Consider the following 18,554-nt stretch of genomic DNA (forward strand, 5'->3'; position numbering starts at 1 on the left):
AAAAGTAACAATAATAATACATTTGTAGCCTTACAGAGAATTTGTTTTTAGATGGGGTCAGTGACCCTCATTCGAAAGCTGTGAAGAGGTAGAAGAGCAAAAGGAATAACGATGAAATAGAATTAATGAAGACTAATTGCAAAGTTGTTAAGAACAGGACATTGTGGAACATAGCCGCTCATTACACAGTAAGCAGAACAGCGCGTTTCTATTGTCTTTCAATTCTGTTGTGAACGTCACATAAAGCAATACGCGGGCAAAGCCAAGATGTAGCGCCTTCACGTTTTGCCCACACATAACATGGCAGACAACGTACTTCCGGCGAGACCTGAGGTAGCAAAAAAAAAAGCAGCCTAGCGCTGTTTTATACAGATGAAAAGTAACCAAAACCCGCCGCGTCTGCCCCGCCCCTTCTCCTTATGTCTATTACAAGCTAAAGAGCTCCGCCCAGCAACAGCCGCTTTTCCTTTTTTCACCAACCAAAGCTCCGCCCACGTAACGTGAGGTCACTCGTTCTCACCAATGCGACTTGATCCCGCCCCTTGACGTTACGTGCCACGCCCCCTGCCTCTCTCCGCCTGCCGTTTCCCCCTCAGTTCATGTCGCGCAAAAGAAAGAGAAAAAAAAAAAAGGAAAGAAGCGAGAGAAGCGAGAGGCGGGAACTCGGCGTACTCCCTCCCACACACCGTGCCTTACACCATGGAGCCCTAACGGACTGACTGGCCGCTCTCTGAGGGGTTCTGTGCGGAGCGAGGGGGCGGGACTGACTACGAAACCCCCGTGTGTCTGGAACTTTATTCTCCCCTCACACTTCGCTGTTGAAGCCGCAGACATGTTCTCCGGGGCCGGGCCGGGTGAGTAAGCGCTGTGTATCCCAGGAGCAATGGAGGCCCAGAACCTGGGCCCAAAAAGCCCTGTGGGCAGAGACTGGTAACGGCGCGAGGCGCAGCGGGAGGACTGGCTGGTCACGTGGGGTGCAGGAGTATAGGGGGAGGGGCTAGTCCAACTTGTGCCTCTCCACCTGTTATTGTATTGCCCTCTCCTGCCTGCTGGGAGATGTAGTTCAACTGCTGACACAGGGGCCTGTCTCTGCTATTCTCTGACACTTCATTTTTTTATAGTCTTCTTATGCCTTTAAGTGCTGACTTACCCCAGCCTGCAGCTGGTTGCCAGGGTTCCTGACTCCTAGCAACCAGTCCCTAGACTACATGTAAGCCTCTATTGATTGCGTTTCCCTTTTGTTGATTATCTCTCGTGTCCCTCGGCCAACACTGTGGTTGCTACGGTAATAGAACCCGACCAGCTTCAGTTCCTCACTAGTTAAAAATGTCAATCGTTTGAAAAAAGCGTGAAAACGAAAGACCAACTGCAAAGCGTGTGTGGAGCAGGACTCCTTTGTGTGTGTGTTGTACGAAATCCGATTATTACGGGATGTGCTGCTAAAAGGGATGACTTGAATCCATATCTCATGTTCATTGTGTTTCATTAGTAATTCGCCCTACTATTGAGCCGCGCTGCCTTTCAGTGGAATAGCCAAAGTAGAATCATCTAAATGAAAAAATGTAACTGTTGTAGTATCGCGCACCCCCTGAGGTGCTTCCCATCCCACCCACACCTTCCAAAGCTCTCCCCTTTGCCTGTAGCACTTACAGGCCATGTAAAGGCAAAAACATAAAATCCCATTTTTACTTTCTTTAATGGAAAAGAACCCCATCTCCAATATACTTTAATTAAAAAATGTGTACCGTTTTTATCAGAAACCTGACTATTCTCCCTTCATTTACTGCTGTGGATAGGAATTGTCAGACGGTCCCTAACTGCTCTGCAGGGAGACACTCACACTTTAAAACCTTGCTTCCCACAGCTCGAGCAGCTTTGTTTGTTTCCCTGTAACAACTGTGTAGATTTGTATCCACAGACCCCGGGCAGTCTGTATATTCTGATTATTAATCAGTCTTGTTGTATCAGCTTCTGGCAGATATTATTTGACTTGTGCTGTTTTGATAATTTATGATGATCCCTAAGCAGCCCAGATCACACTGAGCATGTGCACAGTCTTGGTCTTGCAAAGATGTATAACAAAGTTACAAGATGGTGACCCCCTGTGGCCAACTTTGAAAGTATAAATCATTTGTTTGATTAGGCTTGTGGTGCAGTAAGTTCGTGTTTATGTTTAGTATATAAAATACAGCATTTCTAGCCTTATTCTATTTTAGACTTTAGTTGCCCGTTAATGAGATGCAGAGCTGAATAGTGGGGTCTTGTTCCTCCATCTCTTGATGCAGAAATCTACGAATTGTATCTGTACGTTACCCTCCCATTAGACTGTAAGCCCTACGGGGCAGGGACCTCCATCCTTTTGTCTCCTTGACAATAAGAAGCAAACTCTAAAGTTAAACACCCCTACTCCCTACCCTGCATAGACCCCACCCCCCTGGCAAATGCCCCTATGTCTTTTCTTATCCCTCTGTGCAGATTCTATCCAGCCGATAGCTGTTCTATCACAACATCTTATTCTCTTCGGTATGAGACTGGGGTAGCGGTGCATGCACAGTTGGAGCAATTTTCTGTTTCACAACTGAGCATGCGCCGAAAATTGCCGCCGATCTCATTCTGAAGATTGGCGAAGCGACTGAAGATGGCTGCCGTGAACTCCGCTGGACAGAATTTGCACGGAGGGGGGTCTATATAGGGTAGAGAGGTAGGGTTTTTTTAACTTTAGGGTTTAGTTGTCCTTTAATATGTATTGAAACTATACTTTGAGTATTGTATATTTATACTTATTTGTAGCTATTATTGTAATGACCACTTGTTTGCTACGACTAATTCTGCTGTACAGTGCTTTGCCCTCAAAGGAAATAAAAATATATAGTGAATAAAGTACCCCCTTTTCTAAAATATAAGGATATTATAAGTTACCGAGGAGTTTCATGACCATGTTTTTATACAGGTCATGGAACTCCCAGGTAACTTCTAATATTCTCATATTTTGCAACTGGGGGACTTTATTTATTATAATACACAAGTTTCAGTGAGTCGTGCGACAGAAATGACATCAGAACTCACCGTTTATAAGGATATAATTTACAAGATATTCATGGCTTTTGTGTATTAATTATATATATATATATATATACACAGAGAAATTAAACTTGGACAAAACAAAGGGCAGCAGATTTTCTGCGATGGCCATCATCTTGATGTCTTTTACCAAGCGCTCTTGCGTTGATGGCCAACCAGGAGTATGGAAAGTTAAAATCCGCAAAAGAGTAACATGATTTAAATTGAGTTCCAGAATGTATAAACCTAGAAATCCAAAGAAGCCAATAGTGTGTTCCTGTGTTACTAGTAAGATCTGAGTATGTAGTAGTCACATGTGGGCTCTCATAGCCATAATTCTGCAGATGCCTCTGGTTTTGGCTCTCCCCGTCTGTCCCCATGCTATCTCTAGAATTGCAGCAGGGTTGTCGAGTTTACCTTATCAACAAGGTCGCTTATTTGTATTCATCTTCTTTATCCCATCCTCCCACACCCCAATTCGTCTTTGATGGCACATGCTGTGGGCTACCTATGAATTTAGGCAACTGTGTTTTCTGCTATTTTGCTAAATTTCTGTGTTTTCATCAGGCTCTAAGGGTAAGGGCACACGTTTGGGGGAGATTTAGTCGCCCAGTGACAAATCGCCTCTTCGGGCGACTAATCTCCCTGAAAATCCTTCCTGCCGGTTAGAATCTAAATCGCTGACGGGATGGTACTCGAATCGCTTCCTTTTTCAAAGTCCGAAGTTTCCTCATGAGGCAACTTTGGGCGATTTTCGGAAAATGAAGCGCTCCAAGTGCCATCCTGCCAGTGATTCTAGCCAGCAGGTAGGCTTTTTTGGGGGAGATTACTCGCCTGAAGAAGATGCGATTTTCGCCGGGCTACTAAATCTCCCTGAATCTTAGCATGTGCACTTACTCTAAAGGTGGCCATAGAAGCACTGATAATATCGTACAAAATGAATTTCGCATGATATCTGGTGCATGTATGGTCGGAAAATTTCGATTGGGCATCTTTAAAGGCCTGGAACATTGGCCATTATTAGTGCTGAATCGTCAGATACAGGTAGAATTCTATTGTTTCTTCTGTATATCTGACGATTCAGCTTTACACGTGTGTATTGCAAAAAACTATCTTTCCTGGAAAAAATTTAATTGTAACGTCTTTGGCCACCTTAAAGGGATACTGTCATGTGAAAAATTTTTTTTTTCAAAATGAATCAGTTAATAGTGCTGCTCCAGCAGAATTCTGCACTGAAATCCATTTCTCAAAAGAGCAAACAGATTTTTTTATATTCAATTTTGAAATCTGACATGGTGCTAGACATATTGTCAATTTCCCAGCTGCCCCAAGTCATGTGACTTGTGCTCTGATAAACTTCAATCACTCTTTACTGCTGTACTGCAAGTTGGAGTGATATCACTTCAGAAATAATACACTAAAGGTGGCCATAATGTAACAATTAAATTTTTTTTTGTTAGCTTTCGATACAAACATGTTATAGCAAAGCTGTTAGATATACTGGTAGAACAATAGAATTTTTCCTGTATCTGAAGAGTCAGAACTAAAAGTAGCAGATGTTTTGGTGCCTTCAAAAATTTTGCAACAAGCCAACCGATATCCAAGTCTTGTGTTGATATCATTGGCTCGTCTCACTCCATACACTCGCTGAATATCATACAATATTGTTCATACAATATTATTGGGGCATCCATCGATGGCCATCTTTATTCGATTGCTTTCTGTATTTTTTTTTTTTTTTCAAATTCAATATTTCTTTAATTTTTCACTTTTCAAAAAGAAATAAAGGATACAGAAAAGAAAAAAAGGATAGGTTAAGGGGAAAAGTTGTGTGAAATACAGAGAATATTTAAAATTACACACCGTTTAGGTATATATATTAAAGGAATTGTACAGTGTAAAAATAAAAACTGGGTAAATAGATGGGCTGTGCAAAATAAAAAATTTTTCTAATATAGTTAGTTAGCCGAAAATGTAATGTATAAAGGCTGGAGTGATTTTATGTATAACAAGTCAGTCAGACACTACTTCCTGCTTTTCAGCTCTCTTGGTTTACACTGACTGGTTACCCTGGCTACCAGGCAGTAACCAATCAGAGACTTGAGGGGGGGCCACATGGGTCATTTCTGTTGCTTTTGAATCTGAGCTGAATGCTGAGGATCAATTGCAAACTCACTGAACAGAAATGTACCATGTGGCCCCCCTTCAAGTCGCTGACTAACTCAGAGTTATAGAGCTGAAAAGCAGGAAGTTGGATTCTGGCTGTTTTATTAGACATCTGTTCACTCCAGCCTTTATATATTACATATTTGACTAACTAACTATATTAGAAACATATTTTATTTTGCACAGCCTATCTAGTTACACAGTTTTTATTTTCACACTGAACTATTCCTTTAATAGTAGTAAATCTTATTTTTGACTATTCTAAAATTTTAGTTTCAAATGTAATGTTCCTCTCGTGTTTCAGTCTAACATCTCTGTAATCCAGGTGCACTTTCTGAACTGTTGCAGTTTGTCACATTAGTTGATACATTTCCCTGTAGCATTTGTGGAAGATTAGCAACTATTGTATCAATTTTAACAGTTACTGTCAAAAGAGACCTCTGCTTCTATCCTTGTTTTCTATGAACTGTTTGGCCCATGCGCTTCTCTCTTTATCCAGAGAAAACGCAGGAGTAGAGTATCAAAGGCTGCGCATGGTCTATTAGTCTAAAGCAGTGGTCCCCAACCAGTAGCTTGTGAGTAACATGTTGCTCTCTAACCCCTTGGATGTTGCTCCCAGTGGCCTCAAAGCAGGTGCTTATTTTTGAATTCCAGGCTTGGAGGCAAGTTTTGGTTGTATAAAAACCAGGTGTCCTACCAAACAGATACTCCTGTAGACTGCCAGTCCACATAGGGGCTACCAATAGTCAATCACAACCCTTACTTGGCACTAACCAGGAACATTTTTCGTGTTTGTGTTGCTCCCCAAATCTTTTTACATCTGAATGTTGCTCACGGGTGGAAAAAGGTTGGGGACCCCTGGTCTAAAGGAACTCTGGCCATTCTGAACATAATCCCTAAAAAAAAAAAATAGAAAATACAACTTATGTATCAGCTTACTGGGTCTTTGATCCTCCTTCATTAAAGGGATACCTTCATGAGAAATAGGGATGCACCGAATCCAGGATTTGGTTTGGGATTCGGCCTTTTTCAGCAGGATTCAGATTTGGCCGAATCCTTCTGCCCGGCCGAACCAAATCCGAACCCTGGGGAGTGAAATCACGTGACTTTTTTTTAAGAAAACAAGGAAGTAAAAAAAATTCCCCTTCCCACCCCTAATTTGCATATGCAAATTAGGTGTTGGATTCGGTTCGGTATTCAGCCGAATCTTTCATTAAGGATTCAGGGGTTTGGCCGAATCCAAAAAAGTGGATTCGGTGCATCCCTAAAGAGAAAACATTTTTTTTTTTCAAAATGCATCTGTTAATAGTGTTGCTCCAGCAGAATTCTGCACGGAAATCCATTTTTCAAAAGAGCAAACAGATTTTTTATATTCAATTTGAAATCTGACATGGGGCTGGACATATTGTCAGTTTCCCAGTTGCCCCCAGTCATGTGACTTGTGCTCTAATAAACTTCAGTCACTCTTTACTGCTGTACTGCAAGTTTGGTGTGATATCGCCCCCTCCATTTCCCCCCCAGCAGCCTAACAACAGAACAATGGGAAGGTAACCAGATAACCGCTCCCTAACACAAGCTAACAGCTCCCTGGTAGATCTAAGTACAGCACTCAATAGTAAAATCCAGGTCCCACTGAGACACATTGTTAGATTGAGTAGGAGAAATAAAAGTGCAGGCACAAGTCACATGACTGGGGCACCTGGGAAACTGTCTAGCCCCATTTCAGATTTCAAAATTGAATATAAAGAAATTAGTTTGCTCTTTTCAGTGCAGAATTCTGCTGGAGCAGCACTATTAACTGATGCGTTTTGAAAAAAACATGTTTTCCCATGACAGCATCCCTTTAAGAACTGCTCCAGAGAAACATGAGAAAGTGAGAAATAAAATTTTAAAGTGATACTGACACCAGAAATGTTACTTTTTTTTATTTATTTTTTTTACATCTACCATAAAATTGACTTTGCATGCTTCTTATAATTTTGCCATAAAGTATTTGCCCAATGCTTTTACATTACCTATCTGACTCCCCGTGATCGCCTATGAGTGGGCTGCCATATTTGTGCAGCAGGAGTCCGTTAGCATTAGGAACATTAAACAATCCGGTTTAGGATCTTCAATTAACAATTACTCACAAAAACAAACCTCATAAAAGTAATTTGGGCTTGTATGATGTACTAAGGCTTGTGGAGGAGCCCATTTATATTAATGGTTTCATGTTGAAGGAAGTTCTGGTCTTCTCTGCGGCTGAGGCATATCCACAAACTACTCTCTATAAGATTCATGTGATACATGAGAAACCTCATTTTTCTGATATAACACTATGTTGCCTGCTTGCTTGAAGCTGAGCTAAATCAACATACAGCCCCTGGGATATCCGCACTGTTTTTCTTCCAGGCTCCATGCAACTCTTAAACTAAGTGATTCATTTGCAAACCTATGTACTGCAAGCAATAGTGTATATTTTAATGCCTGATTATATACTTCACTGCTGATGTAGAGTATGTCGGGGGGATTTAGTGTAATTATGCCTGCAGGACCTCTGTGCCTTCTTAAAGGGATACCGTCATGGGAAAAACATTTTTTTCAAAATGAATCAGTTAATAGTGCTGATCCAGCAGAATTCTGCACTGAAATCCATTTCTCAAAAGAGCAAACAGATTTTTTTATATTCAATATTGAAATCTGACATGGGGCAAGACATATTGTCAATTTCCCAGCTGCCCCAAGTCATGTGACTTGTGCTCTGATAAACTTCAATCACTCTTTACTGCTGTACTGCAAGTTGGAGTGATATCCCCCCCCCCCCCAGCAGCCAAACAACAGAACAATGGGAAGGTAACCAGATAGCAGCTCCCTAACACAAGATAACAGCTGCCTGGTAGATCTAAGAACAACACTCAATAGTAAAAACCCATGTCTCACTGAGACACATTCAGTTACATTGAGAAGGAAAAACAGCAGCCTGCCAGAAAGCATTTCTCTCCTAAAGTGCAGGCACAAGTCACATGACCAGGGCAGCTGGGAAATTGACAAAATGTGTAGCCCCATGTCAGATTTCAAAATTGAATATAAAAAAATCTGTTTGCTCTTTTGAGAAATGGATTTCAGTGCAGACGTCTGCTGCAGTAGCACTATTAACTGATGTGTTTTGAAAAAAACATGTTTTCCAATGACCGTATCCCTTTAAAGGAGACATTTTATGTAAAAAATAAGTGTACCAGTGGGTTATACTCATTTAGAAAAAAGTAGTGTTTCAGACTGATTTATTGAATATTTATGCAAAAACCCTAATATTCCCTCCCTTCTCTTCTACTTCCTGCTCCCTGAATTCCCAGGCTGTGCACTCAGCTCACTGCACTGTAGGACAGGAACCAATCAGCAGCTAGCAGGACCTGATAGGGAACTGAAGCCTGTCTGTGCCTGCAGCGCTGTGATTGGCTGTCTCCAGCCTACTGTGCTTCTGGCAGAGACCGTTAGGATACGCCCACCCCTCATTTGGAGAACATCTATAAGGAGCTCTAATAAAGCGGCTATTTTTGAAGATAATAATTTTTAGCACCATGTAAAAGCAGCACCATATATTAATCATAATTGCCTCCAAAAATATATATATATATATGTCTCCTTTAAACTGGCCATGGACTTGCAAATTTTATTTAGTGCGATGAACGCTCGTCCGTCTAATAATCTACTATTAACCATTCAGATTAAAATAATAAACAGAAACAATAAAAAAAGACAATGTTTTGGCCATTAATCGACAGACCGCAATCATGCAAAAGTCATGCCCGACCCATTCATATCGTCAGATAGACAATACATGCGAAGATCATATCGGTAGCTTATGTAAATCTTTTAACCTGTCTGATCAACTAAATTGTCAGTCTGGCAGCTCAGTAATTCAGATACAGACTCTAAACTGTTAAAATATTGCAAAATTTAGTTGATCCATTTCTCAGCAACATCTCTGGAGTATTAGTAACTATTGTATCAAGCCTAACAGCTGCATTTAATGAAACTCAGTGATTCTGCTCAGCTGGGACACAGATAAGAAATGTATCCACTAAATGTATCAATTTAGAGCAGTTTACAGGGTCGGCGACCCTGTGAAGGTGAAAAATGAAACTTTACACTTCAATATTAGAAAAACCGTGACACATAGAAAATAAAGTCATTGGAAAAAGTCATTATTTCTGGTCAACTGTCTGAAAACGAATTGCCGTGACTTTTCTCCTCGAATGCCTCCCCTCGCTCTGCGCCTGGATAAAATGAAAAGTCGCCGGTGCTTCGTCGTGTGTGATTAGCGCCAGCGACTTTTCATTTTATCCAGGTGCAGAGCGAGGGGAGGCATTCGAGGAGAAAAGTCGCGGCGATTAGTCGCCAGGCGACTAAATCTCCCCAAATCGCCCAGTGTGTCCCAGCCCTAAAGTGCCCATCTATTTGCAGCATAAAGCTGAATGATAATGATCTGCATGCAGTCTGTGATACAATTGGATCATCATCAGACTGTCTCTAGTGTGTATGACTGTAATAGGAAAAATTAGACCGTAAGATCCGTTGGAGCAGGGGCTGATATGACTCATTAAACACCCTCTGTAAATCTCGCTGGAATGTCTGCTATATAAAGGATGATAATGAGTCGCCTGCTTTGTATATATTTAAATAACAGCAACACTTAATATCCCATTTCTTCAGTGTGTCGCGCTATGGTGAATATTTGATTTGCTTCCCAACGATCGGAACCTAGCGGTACCGCATCAACGAATAGATGCGGCCGCGATCCGACTGGATTTTTTGTCCCATCCGATCGAGATCTGGCCGACTTTCGGCCAGATCTCGATCAGTGAAGCCCGTCGGGGGGGCCCAATACAGGGGCCAATAAGCTGCCGACACGGTCTGTCTGCAGCTTTTATCGGCCCGTGTATGGCCACCTATAGTTGGGATCAAGTACAAGCTACTGTTTTATTATTACACAGGAAATTTGGATAAAATGGACTCTATGGGTGACAGTCTTTGCATAATTCGGAACATTCTGGATAATTGGTTTCCGTATAACTGATCCCATACCTGCACTTGATCACTCATGGGTGGTGGGAAGTACATACAGATTTTTATTTTGCACTAAAGTTTTTGAGCTTCTTGGCTTGATAAAGGGGGTCTGGAACCTCGAAACATGCTGTGCACTAAAAAAGTTCTGCAACCTGTTTGCAGAGTCTCGAAAAAAATCTGCCTGCTATTATTACAGTGGTTTAATCTTTCTCACTCTTGTTTCTCTTTCTGTGCAATTACTGAACCCACCAATCCCGATAATTTATCGCCGCCTTGTCTTTTCTGCATTGCTTTTTTTTTTTATATGCTTTCCTTATTTTTGTGGGAAAATTTCAGTTTTTGCCCCAAAAAGTTCAACCAGATAAATTTGAAGTTTAGTAAATAATCCCCTTAGAGGCACATTTATCAAGGGTTGAATTTTGAATTCATGTTCGTTTTATTTTTGAACTCCCTTAAATTCAAATGAATTCGAAATTCGACTTTGGGAGATTTATTTAAAAAAAAAATAATAATTTGTAAAACTCGGATGAATTTAAATGACCCGAAAACTCGAATCGAATTTGATTCAAATTAGATCAAATTTTTTCTCTTGAATGTCAGGAAGGCTACAAACAACTCCAAATTGACCCCTGGACCTCCCCCATTGACTTAAAAAGTAATTCGGCAGGTTTTAAGTGGCGAATAGTCAAATTTGAATTCTTGAAGGACCAGAATATGATAAATCTCAAATATCTGAATTCAAATTTGTTTAAAAACTTGAATCGAGTTTTTATAATTCCCTAGTCGAATGACAGTTTTGGCCCTAAAATTTTTTTGAAAGTTCGGATTTGAATTTTCAATTCGACCCTTAATAAATCTGCCCCTTAATGTTCACTTGGCTGGCTAAGAAAATGCCCCACCATATATATTATATATATATATATATATATCTCTCTCTCTCTCTCTCTCTCTCTCTCTCTCCTCTCTCTCTCTCTCTCTCTCTCTCTCTCTCTCTCTCTCTCCTCTCTCTCCTTCTCTCTCCTCTCTCTCTCTCTCTCCCTTCTCTCTCTCTCTCTCTCTCTCTCTCTCTCTCTCTCTCTCTCTCTCTCTCTGGATTTAGCTGGAAAATGTACAGTTAGAATCAGAATTTGTGTTTTGGAATACATTGATTTCTGCAGATATATTTTGTTGTGTGCATTATTCTGTCCCTTTAAAAAAAAAAAAATCGAATTCCCTTCTCTAATTATAAGTGCTTGTTTGCTCTTTTCACTCACCCCCAGATAAAGGGATAGTGACACGATCCAGGTTTTAACATGAATGTGTCACTATGCTTATGTAAGTGTGGCCAACATTAATCCTGCTTTCTGTCTCCCTTTACTTACCTTTGTAGAATCCCAACATAGTTTAATAAATTGTAGCATTGAATTTGATCTTTGGTTGAGGGAGTGGGGCAAATATTTTACCCCAATCTGCAATTCAATTGCAACTTCCCTGCTCTTGATGCTGTGATATTCCTGTTAAAATTGTACCGTGTTGCCATCCCTTTAAAGGGGTTGTTCAACTTCAAATTAACATTTAGTATTATGTAGATTGTGATATTGTGAGACAATTCGCAATTGGTTTTAATTTTTTTTTATTTGTGGTTTTTCAGTTATTTAGCTTTTTATTCAGCAGCCCTCCAGCTTTCAATTTCAATGATCCAAATTCCCCTAGCAACCATGCACTGATTTGAATAAGGGACTGGAATATGAATAGGAGAGGTCTGAATAGAAAGAGGAGGAATAAAAAGTAGCAATAACAATACATTTGTAGCCTTACAGAGCATTTGTTTTTATAGATGAGGTCAGTGACCCCCATTTGAAAGCTGGAAAGAGTCAGAATAATAACTAAAATTTGCTGGATTGCACTAAAATTGGTTGTTTACAAGAGAAAAATCTTAATGTCTATGGTGGGATACTGTCATGGCAAAAAAAAACTTTTCAAAACGCCTCAGTTAACAGTGCTGCTCTAGCAGAATTCTACACTGAAATCCATTTGTCAAAAGCGCAAACAGATTTTATTATATTTAATGTTGAAATCTGACATGGGGCTAGACATATTGTCCATTTCCCAGCTGCCCCCAGTCATGTGACTTGTGCTCTGATAAACTTCAGTCACTCTTTACTGCTGTACTGCAAGTTGGAGTGATATCACCCCCTCTCTTTCCACCCGCCAGCAGCCAAACAACAGAACAATGGGAAGGTAACCAGATAGCAGCTCCCTAACACAAGATAACAGCTGCCTGGTAGCCACTGGCTGTGGCCTTTTAGTGGGCATATAAACCGTAAACAAATCCAGTTTTGCTGGTTTTGCCTCCAATAAGGATTAATTATATCTTATTTTGGATCAAGTACAAGGTTTTGTGTTATTATTGAACAGAAAAAAGAAATGAGTTTTAAAGAATGTATTATTTGTTTATAATGGAGTCTATGGGAGACGGCCTTTCCGTAATGGAAAAGGATAATGGGTTTCCAGATATTGGATTCCATACCCGTATACTAAAAGACATCCCCATTGTTTTGACTAGAAATATATTTTAAGTCTGACATACCTCTCAACATTTTGGAAATAAAAAGAGGGATAATAAAGTGGAATTTTTTTGACCATGCCCATTTTTGTGGCTACACCCCCCTAATTAACACGTTCATTTTACAAAATTTGTCAGGTTGTGAAAGTTTGAACATATTTCTGTGTTTTTTTTCAGTTATTACAGTTTTGCTAATGAATGTGAATTGCCCTTTAAGGTGGCCATAGATGCAAAGGTCTGCTCGTTCGGCGATGTTGCCAAACGAGCGGATCTTTCCCCGATATGCCATTAACGAGCATGGCTATATCAGGGGTAATCTGATTGTTCGGCCGTATGGCCGAACGATCAGATTACGATGTGCCATGAGCGCCGGCGGGATCGTTCGGGTCAAAATCAAACCTGACCGATCGTCCAAACAACCGATCTCCGCCGGACGAAAGATGTCGGCACATGCCACACACGATCCGAAAATCGTATCTGTGTATGGCCACCTTTAAGCTGTGAGTCTTCTCCCAAGGGACCTGTTATCTTATATTGTTACAATTACTTATTTGCTTGTCTCAGAATTGTTACAAAAGTATCTTCATCTGCTGCTCTGGCTGTTCTGGCCTCTCTGCCAAAAGCCAATTAAGTTAGAAACATTGTTTCTTTTTCTGCCTGTTCAGTGCAGAGGAAAATGGGATTTTCTAGTACAAACGAGGGACTGCGGGTTGAGCTGTCAAAAGAGGGACTGTCCCTCTGAAAACAGATCACCTTGATATTGCGATTGGTTGCATTACAGGAGACTGTAATAGACCTGGAATTGTAGGTGATGTAAAGTCCTGTGTGGGTCCATTTTTTGGAACCCGTACCCGCAATCTGCAACCCGGACCGCAACCCGGTTGGACCCACTACCCGACCCGCTGACTATCAAGAATCAGGAAGTGCTCTCATTGTGAATCGGAAGTAGACATGATCAGAAAAAGGAGCACAACAGGAAGTGCTGTCATTGTAAACCGGAAGTGACATCATTGGATGTAGACGTGATCAGCGGGGACAAAAGTAAAAATCGCTATTGAGCAGACCCGCGGCCTGACCTGCGACCCGCGTCTGTACCAGCACCCGGAGTTCCTAGCCCGGAGGGTACCACAGGTTTTTGCGGGTAACCCGCGGGTACCCGACCCGCTGCAGGACTCTAAGGTGATGCTTTGCTCTGTGGCTGGGGAAGTCCATGTTGTAGACTGACTGCTTTCCTACAGACACACTGATAACCTGAGAGGCTTTCCTGAATGTAACAGTGGAAATGATATGAAAGAACATAACGTTGTTATGTAATAACAAAACCCAATCTTGTGTTTCTGGCTGCAACAAGCAGCACAGTATCCAGCATAGATTTCATTCATTATACTAAGCTTCTTGTTTGTATTCATGGCCGCTCCTGGTCTCATTTACCCTTTGCAGTGTATGTTTGTGATTGGCTTCTGCGCTGTAGGGAGGATTTGGTGTTTTCCTGCAGTTATTCTTTTTGCTTTAAAATACATGATTGTATTGTTTCACTCATTGTAAATCCATGGAAGGTGTTCCCTGCCTGGGCTGTCAGTCTCCTGCTTGTCATTAGTGCTGGGAGTTATCTGAGGACAAACTCCAAATATGGACATGGATTTCCATTCACAAGGCTGAATGTTGTTCAGAGCTCTCTGTATAATCCCATCAGATCTGCTGCTTGAGGAGAACTCTGTATTCTCATGGGAGGACAGACACTACTGTGCCTTTTCATCATCCTTTTTTTTTTTCATATATAGTGCCAGCAAGTTACACAGCACTTTACATGAATTTAAAACAAACAGGCGGCTTACAATAATTTAACAAACAAGCTTTTACAGAACAAAAATCTGATCAGAGGGCCTTTTAATTGGAATACAATTTAATTTTGTATTCCCTTCAATTCTCTGTTTTGTACAGTTGGGGGGGAAGATGAATTCAGAGAACAGAAAGACGTAAACAAATATTGCAATTACATTTACACATCGTTTTGGACTGTATAAGGGTGTCATTTATCAAAGGGCGAATTTTAGAGTAATGTGGAATTTTTTAAACTCTAATACATTTTGTTCACAATTCGAATGGTATGTTATTTATGAAAAAATTCTAACGTGTAAAATTCAATCTAAACGTACCGACCCGAAAACTCGAATTCGCTAGCAGGTTTCCACACAATGGATCCGAGGGTTGCCAGCACTCTCGATAAAGTTACTTAAATTTGCCTGGGTGCAGTGCCAATAAAGTATCCATAACTACTACAAGAATGACTAACGTTTCGGCTAGGTCCCTAGCCTTTCTCAAAAAAAAAAAAGGCTAGGGACCTAGCCGAAACGTTAGTCATTTATAATAAATATTATGATTTTTATAACTCCCGAGAGTGCAGAAACTGTATACGTTGCCGTTTTTCATTTTAATTGCTTAAAATGGAGTGTATTAGAGAAAGCCTTGCCCTCTGAGCTTTCTAGATAAGGGATAATTTCCTGTATGAATGGTGTGTGTGTGTATATATGTATATGTACATATATGTACCCTCAATGATAAAGGCCCCATTGAGGTTCGAAACGTCGATCTAAATAAAACTTAAATTTCCTAGTCACCCATGGCAGCCATTCACCAATGGGTTAAATCCACTCACCAGGCCAATGGACAGGATCCTCCCCATGCAATTAAAAGCGCCCGCCCCCTTATACTCACTGTCTTTTTTTCCTGTCCACGGGCTGATGGTGCAGGTGGATGATTCCCAGCAGTAAGGGGGCTCTCTGCTCTCTCTCTCGGTTCCCCCTTACAGTTGCTGAAGTCCCAGTAGCTCCCCCTGAGTTGGGGTTAGCAAGGGAGGGACCAGGCGTTTGCGTGGAGGCATCCTGTGTCCAGCCGTACCTCCCGTAGTATGCGGGTTAGGGAGGCGAAGGAGGTGTGGCGCAGTGTGGCGCCGAAACCGGAAGTGACGTCACAACTACCGCAAGAGTTTCCTACACTAGGCTGGATGCGGAGCGCCGTATGGGCGGAAGTACCTCAGGCGCCATTTTGGAATCTGGCAGCATGGCGAACCGGAAGTGGGGTTTTCGCGCCTGAGATGCGCCAAACAGTATTTTAGTGCGTTCAGGTAGGCAGGGATGCCCTTCTTTAAAAAGTTTCTTTGCTACTTGTGACACTGGGTCCTGCAGGAGCCTGTTTATTCTGCTGATACAGGTATGTGCAGTAGTATTATGCTGCCAGGATATTTTTGTTTGTCTAGGAGATAGACTAAAAGTTTGTTTTTATGCAGCACCTCTATGGAGTCGGGAATGCCGGGCAAACCACCTCACCCCAAAGGGAAAAGGTGAGACGTATCCTAATGCCTGTGTGCTAAGAGAGAGAGAGAATTGTGCAGGAGGTTAATATTTGTTTTTTCTATATAATTACACAGCCTTCCTGCCACTGAGAAGAAAGACAAAACGCCAGAAAAGGCTACGTCAGTTCAAGCTCCAGGAGAACCAGGAGTGTCAGCTTCTCTTGAAAATCAAGCTTTTGCTGAAGCTTTGGCTGCGGTCATTAAACAAGCGGTGGTGCAAGGTTTTCAGGAAGTAGCAACTTCTAAAAAGAGGGCAAGACATGGTTACTCCAGACAAATAGATTCCCTTTCTGAGGTTTCGGATGGAGAACTTTCGGAAGATTCAGAATTAGATTCTCCTTTAGGTTCGGAAGAAGGGGAGATTGACATGGAGGAGGACTCCAATTTTGATCTGGCAGTGATCGAGCCTCTGATAAAAGCAGTTAGGCAGACGCTGACCTTCCCCATGGAACCTGCCAAATTATCTTCAGCTGATAAGTTGTTCCCGTCTCTGAAGAAGAGGTCGGTATGCTTTCCAGTTCACGCCTCAATTAAAGATATTATTATGGCAGAATGGAAAAAAACAGAAAAAAGACCTCAGACTGCAGGAAAATTTCTTAAGAAATATCCATTTGCAGAAGAGGATTCGAAATTTTGGGATTCATCCCCTAAGGTGGATGCAGCGGTTGTGAGACTGGCAAGAAAGACCACCTTACCGGTGGATGATGCGGCAGCTTTCAGAGAACCGATGGAGAAAAAGATTGAATTTAATCTTAAAAAATCTTTTGGAGCAGCAGGGGCAGCCTGTAGACCGGCAGTGGCGCTCACTTCAGTTTCGCGAGCCTTAAAAGTGTGGCTAGCTGAGGTAGAAGAAGCAATCTCGTCTAATGTAAAAAGACCTAAAGTGTTGGAAATGCTGGCTGACTGTAAGTTGGCGGTTGATTTTATGTCAGAAGCTTCTATTGATCTAGTCCACTTTATGGCAAGATCTATGGCACTGTCGGTGGCAGCAAGGAGAGCGTTGTGGCTTAAACCTTGGGCAGCAGATGCAGCCTCGAAATACAACTTATGCCAACTACCATTTGAGGGAGAAATGTTGTTTGGAGAGAGATTGGATACAATCATCAAGAAAGTATCTGGAGGAAAAAGTGTATTCCTTCCTCAGGAAGGAAGAAACAAAAGGATGAGGTTTGATACATCTTTTCACAGAGAGAAGGAGAGATCATTTAGAACATCTAAACAATATAAGCCAGGGAAAGAATTTAACAGACAGTCGTCCTGGAGATCGGGCCGTCAAAGCTCAAGAGGCAATTTCAGGAGATCGAGAGGTTTCTCCACCTCAGGCTCAACGGCTCAGCAGCAATGAGGGTGTCTTGGCTCAGACGAAAGTAGGAGGCAGATTGGCGCTATTCGCTCAGGTCTGGGCCAGAAACATTCAGGATCGCTGGGTATGCGATACAATAGAAAGAGGTTTTTGTTTAGAGTTTTCAAAAATTCCCAAAGAAGATTATTTTGTAACTTCATCTTTGCAGGAGTCAGAAGAAGCGCAAGGTCTGTTCCAGGAGTACATGGATCAGCTATTTGCTTCCGAGGCAATAGAAGTCGTTCCTCCTTTCGAACAAAGAAGGGGGTTTTATTCAAGATTATTCCTAGTAAAGAAGGCTTCAGGCGCTATGAGGCCAGTATTAGACATGAGGAGGCTAAACAAATTTCTACAAAAAAAGAAATTCAAGATGGAGTCCCTAGCATCAGTGATACAGGCGATCTCGGTTGGGGATTGGCTAACCAACATCGACTTGAAGGATGCGTATTTTCATGTGCCAATTTGTCAGGACCACAGAAAGTTTCTGAGGTTCGAAGTGGGAGGGGTACATGTGCAATTCAAATGTCTCCCATTTGGCCTGTCGCAATCCCCAAGAGTGTTCACAAAGATTTTGGTGACATTAATAGCCGAATTAAGGAAGGAAGGAATTTCAGTCTTTCATTACTTAGACGATATTCTGGTAACGGCAAGAACAAAGAGAGAGGCAGAGATTCAAACAACGAGGGTGTTGGAATCGCTAGAGCTACACGGCTGGATAGTGAATTTGGAAAAGAGCAGTCTAGTTCCATCAAAGTCTCTCGTCTTTTTAGGGGCTCTTTTCCAGACACAAAGGAATTTGGTAAGTCTTCCTCTTCTAAAACAAAGGAAGATTATTCAGGCGATAGAAGACTTCAGAAGTCAGGAAGTAGTCTCAGTGCGCCAGTGTTTGAAGATCATGGGATTGATGTCCTCAACGATCCAGATCGTAAAATGGTCAAGGTGGCATTCAAGACCATTACAAAATTTTGTGCTCAGGAAAGTAAAAAATCCTCAAGAAAACCTACGAGAAAAATTGACTCTGTCTCAAGAATTAAAAAACG

At 41.5% G+C, this 18,554-nt stretch overlaps 2 protein-coding genes across 6 annotated transcripts in view; both read left to right on the forward strand.

Moving 5' to 3' along the window:
* Positions 1–544: 544 nt before the first annotated feature.
* Positions 545–18,554, forward strand: part of LOC108695459 (protein argonaute-2) — a 51,593-nt gene continuing 33,583 nt past the window's right edge. For 2 of the 4 annotated variants that reach the window (XM_018223986.2, XM_018223988.2), the window contains exon 1: positions 545–854. In XM_018223986.2, coding sequence (XP_018079475.1) covers positions 833–854 — 22 coding nt within the window. In that variant the 5' untranslated portion in view covers positions 545–832. The remainder of the gene's footprint in view (positions 855–18,554) is intronic. The other 2 variants (XM_018223985.2, XM_018223987.2) reach the window with 2 other exon arrangements.
* On the forward strand, positions 15,524–17,517 carry LOC121395182. 2 transcript variants are annotated; one of them, XM_041568035.1, is made up of 3 exons: positions 15,524–16,030; positions 16,107–16,160; positions 16,248–17,517. In XM_041568035.1, the coding sequence occupies exons 2-3, from the start codon at positions 16,114–16,116 to the stop codon at positions 17,515–17,517; spliced, it is 1,317 nt and encodes a 438-aa protein (XP_041423969.1). In that variant the 5' UTR covers positions 15,524–16,030; positions 16,107–16,113. The 2 variants fall into 2 exon arrangements, with proteins under 2 accessions (XP_041423969.1, XP_041423968.1); XM_041568034.1 differs by having other exon boundaries at positions 15,524–16,160.

This window comes from Xenopus laevis, chromosome 6S, assembly GCF_017654675.1.
Source record: "Xenopus laevis strain J_2021 chromosome 6S, Xenopus_laevis_v10.1, whole genome shotgun sequence".
NCBI classification, from domain to species: domain Eukaryota; kingdom Metazoa; phylum Chordata; class Amphibia; order Anura; family Pipidae; genus Xenopus; species Xenopus laevis.

Bases quoted from the DNA above. Each gene is read 5' to 3' on its own strand.
- LOC121395182 (XM_041568034.1), top strand. From the start codon at position 16,114: ATGGAGTCGGGAATGCCGGGCAAACCACCTCACCCCAAAGGGAAAAG. The intron at 16,161-16,247 runs GTGAGACGTATC...ATAATTACACAG, and splicing joins CCTCACCCCAAAGGGAAAAG to CCTTCCTGCCACTGAGAAGA.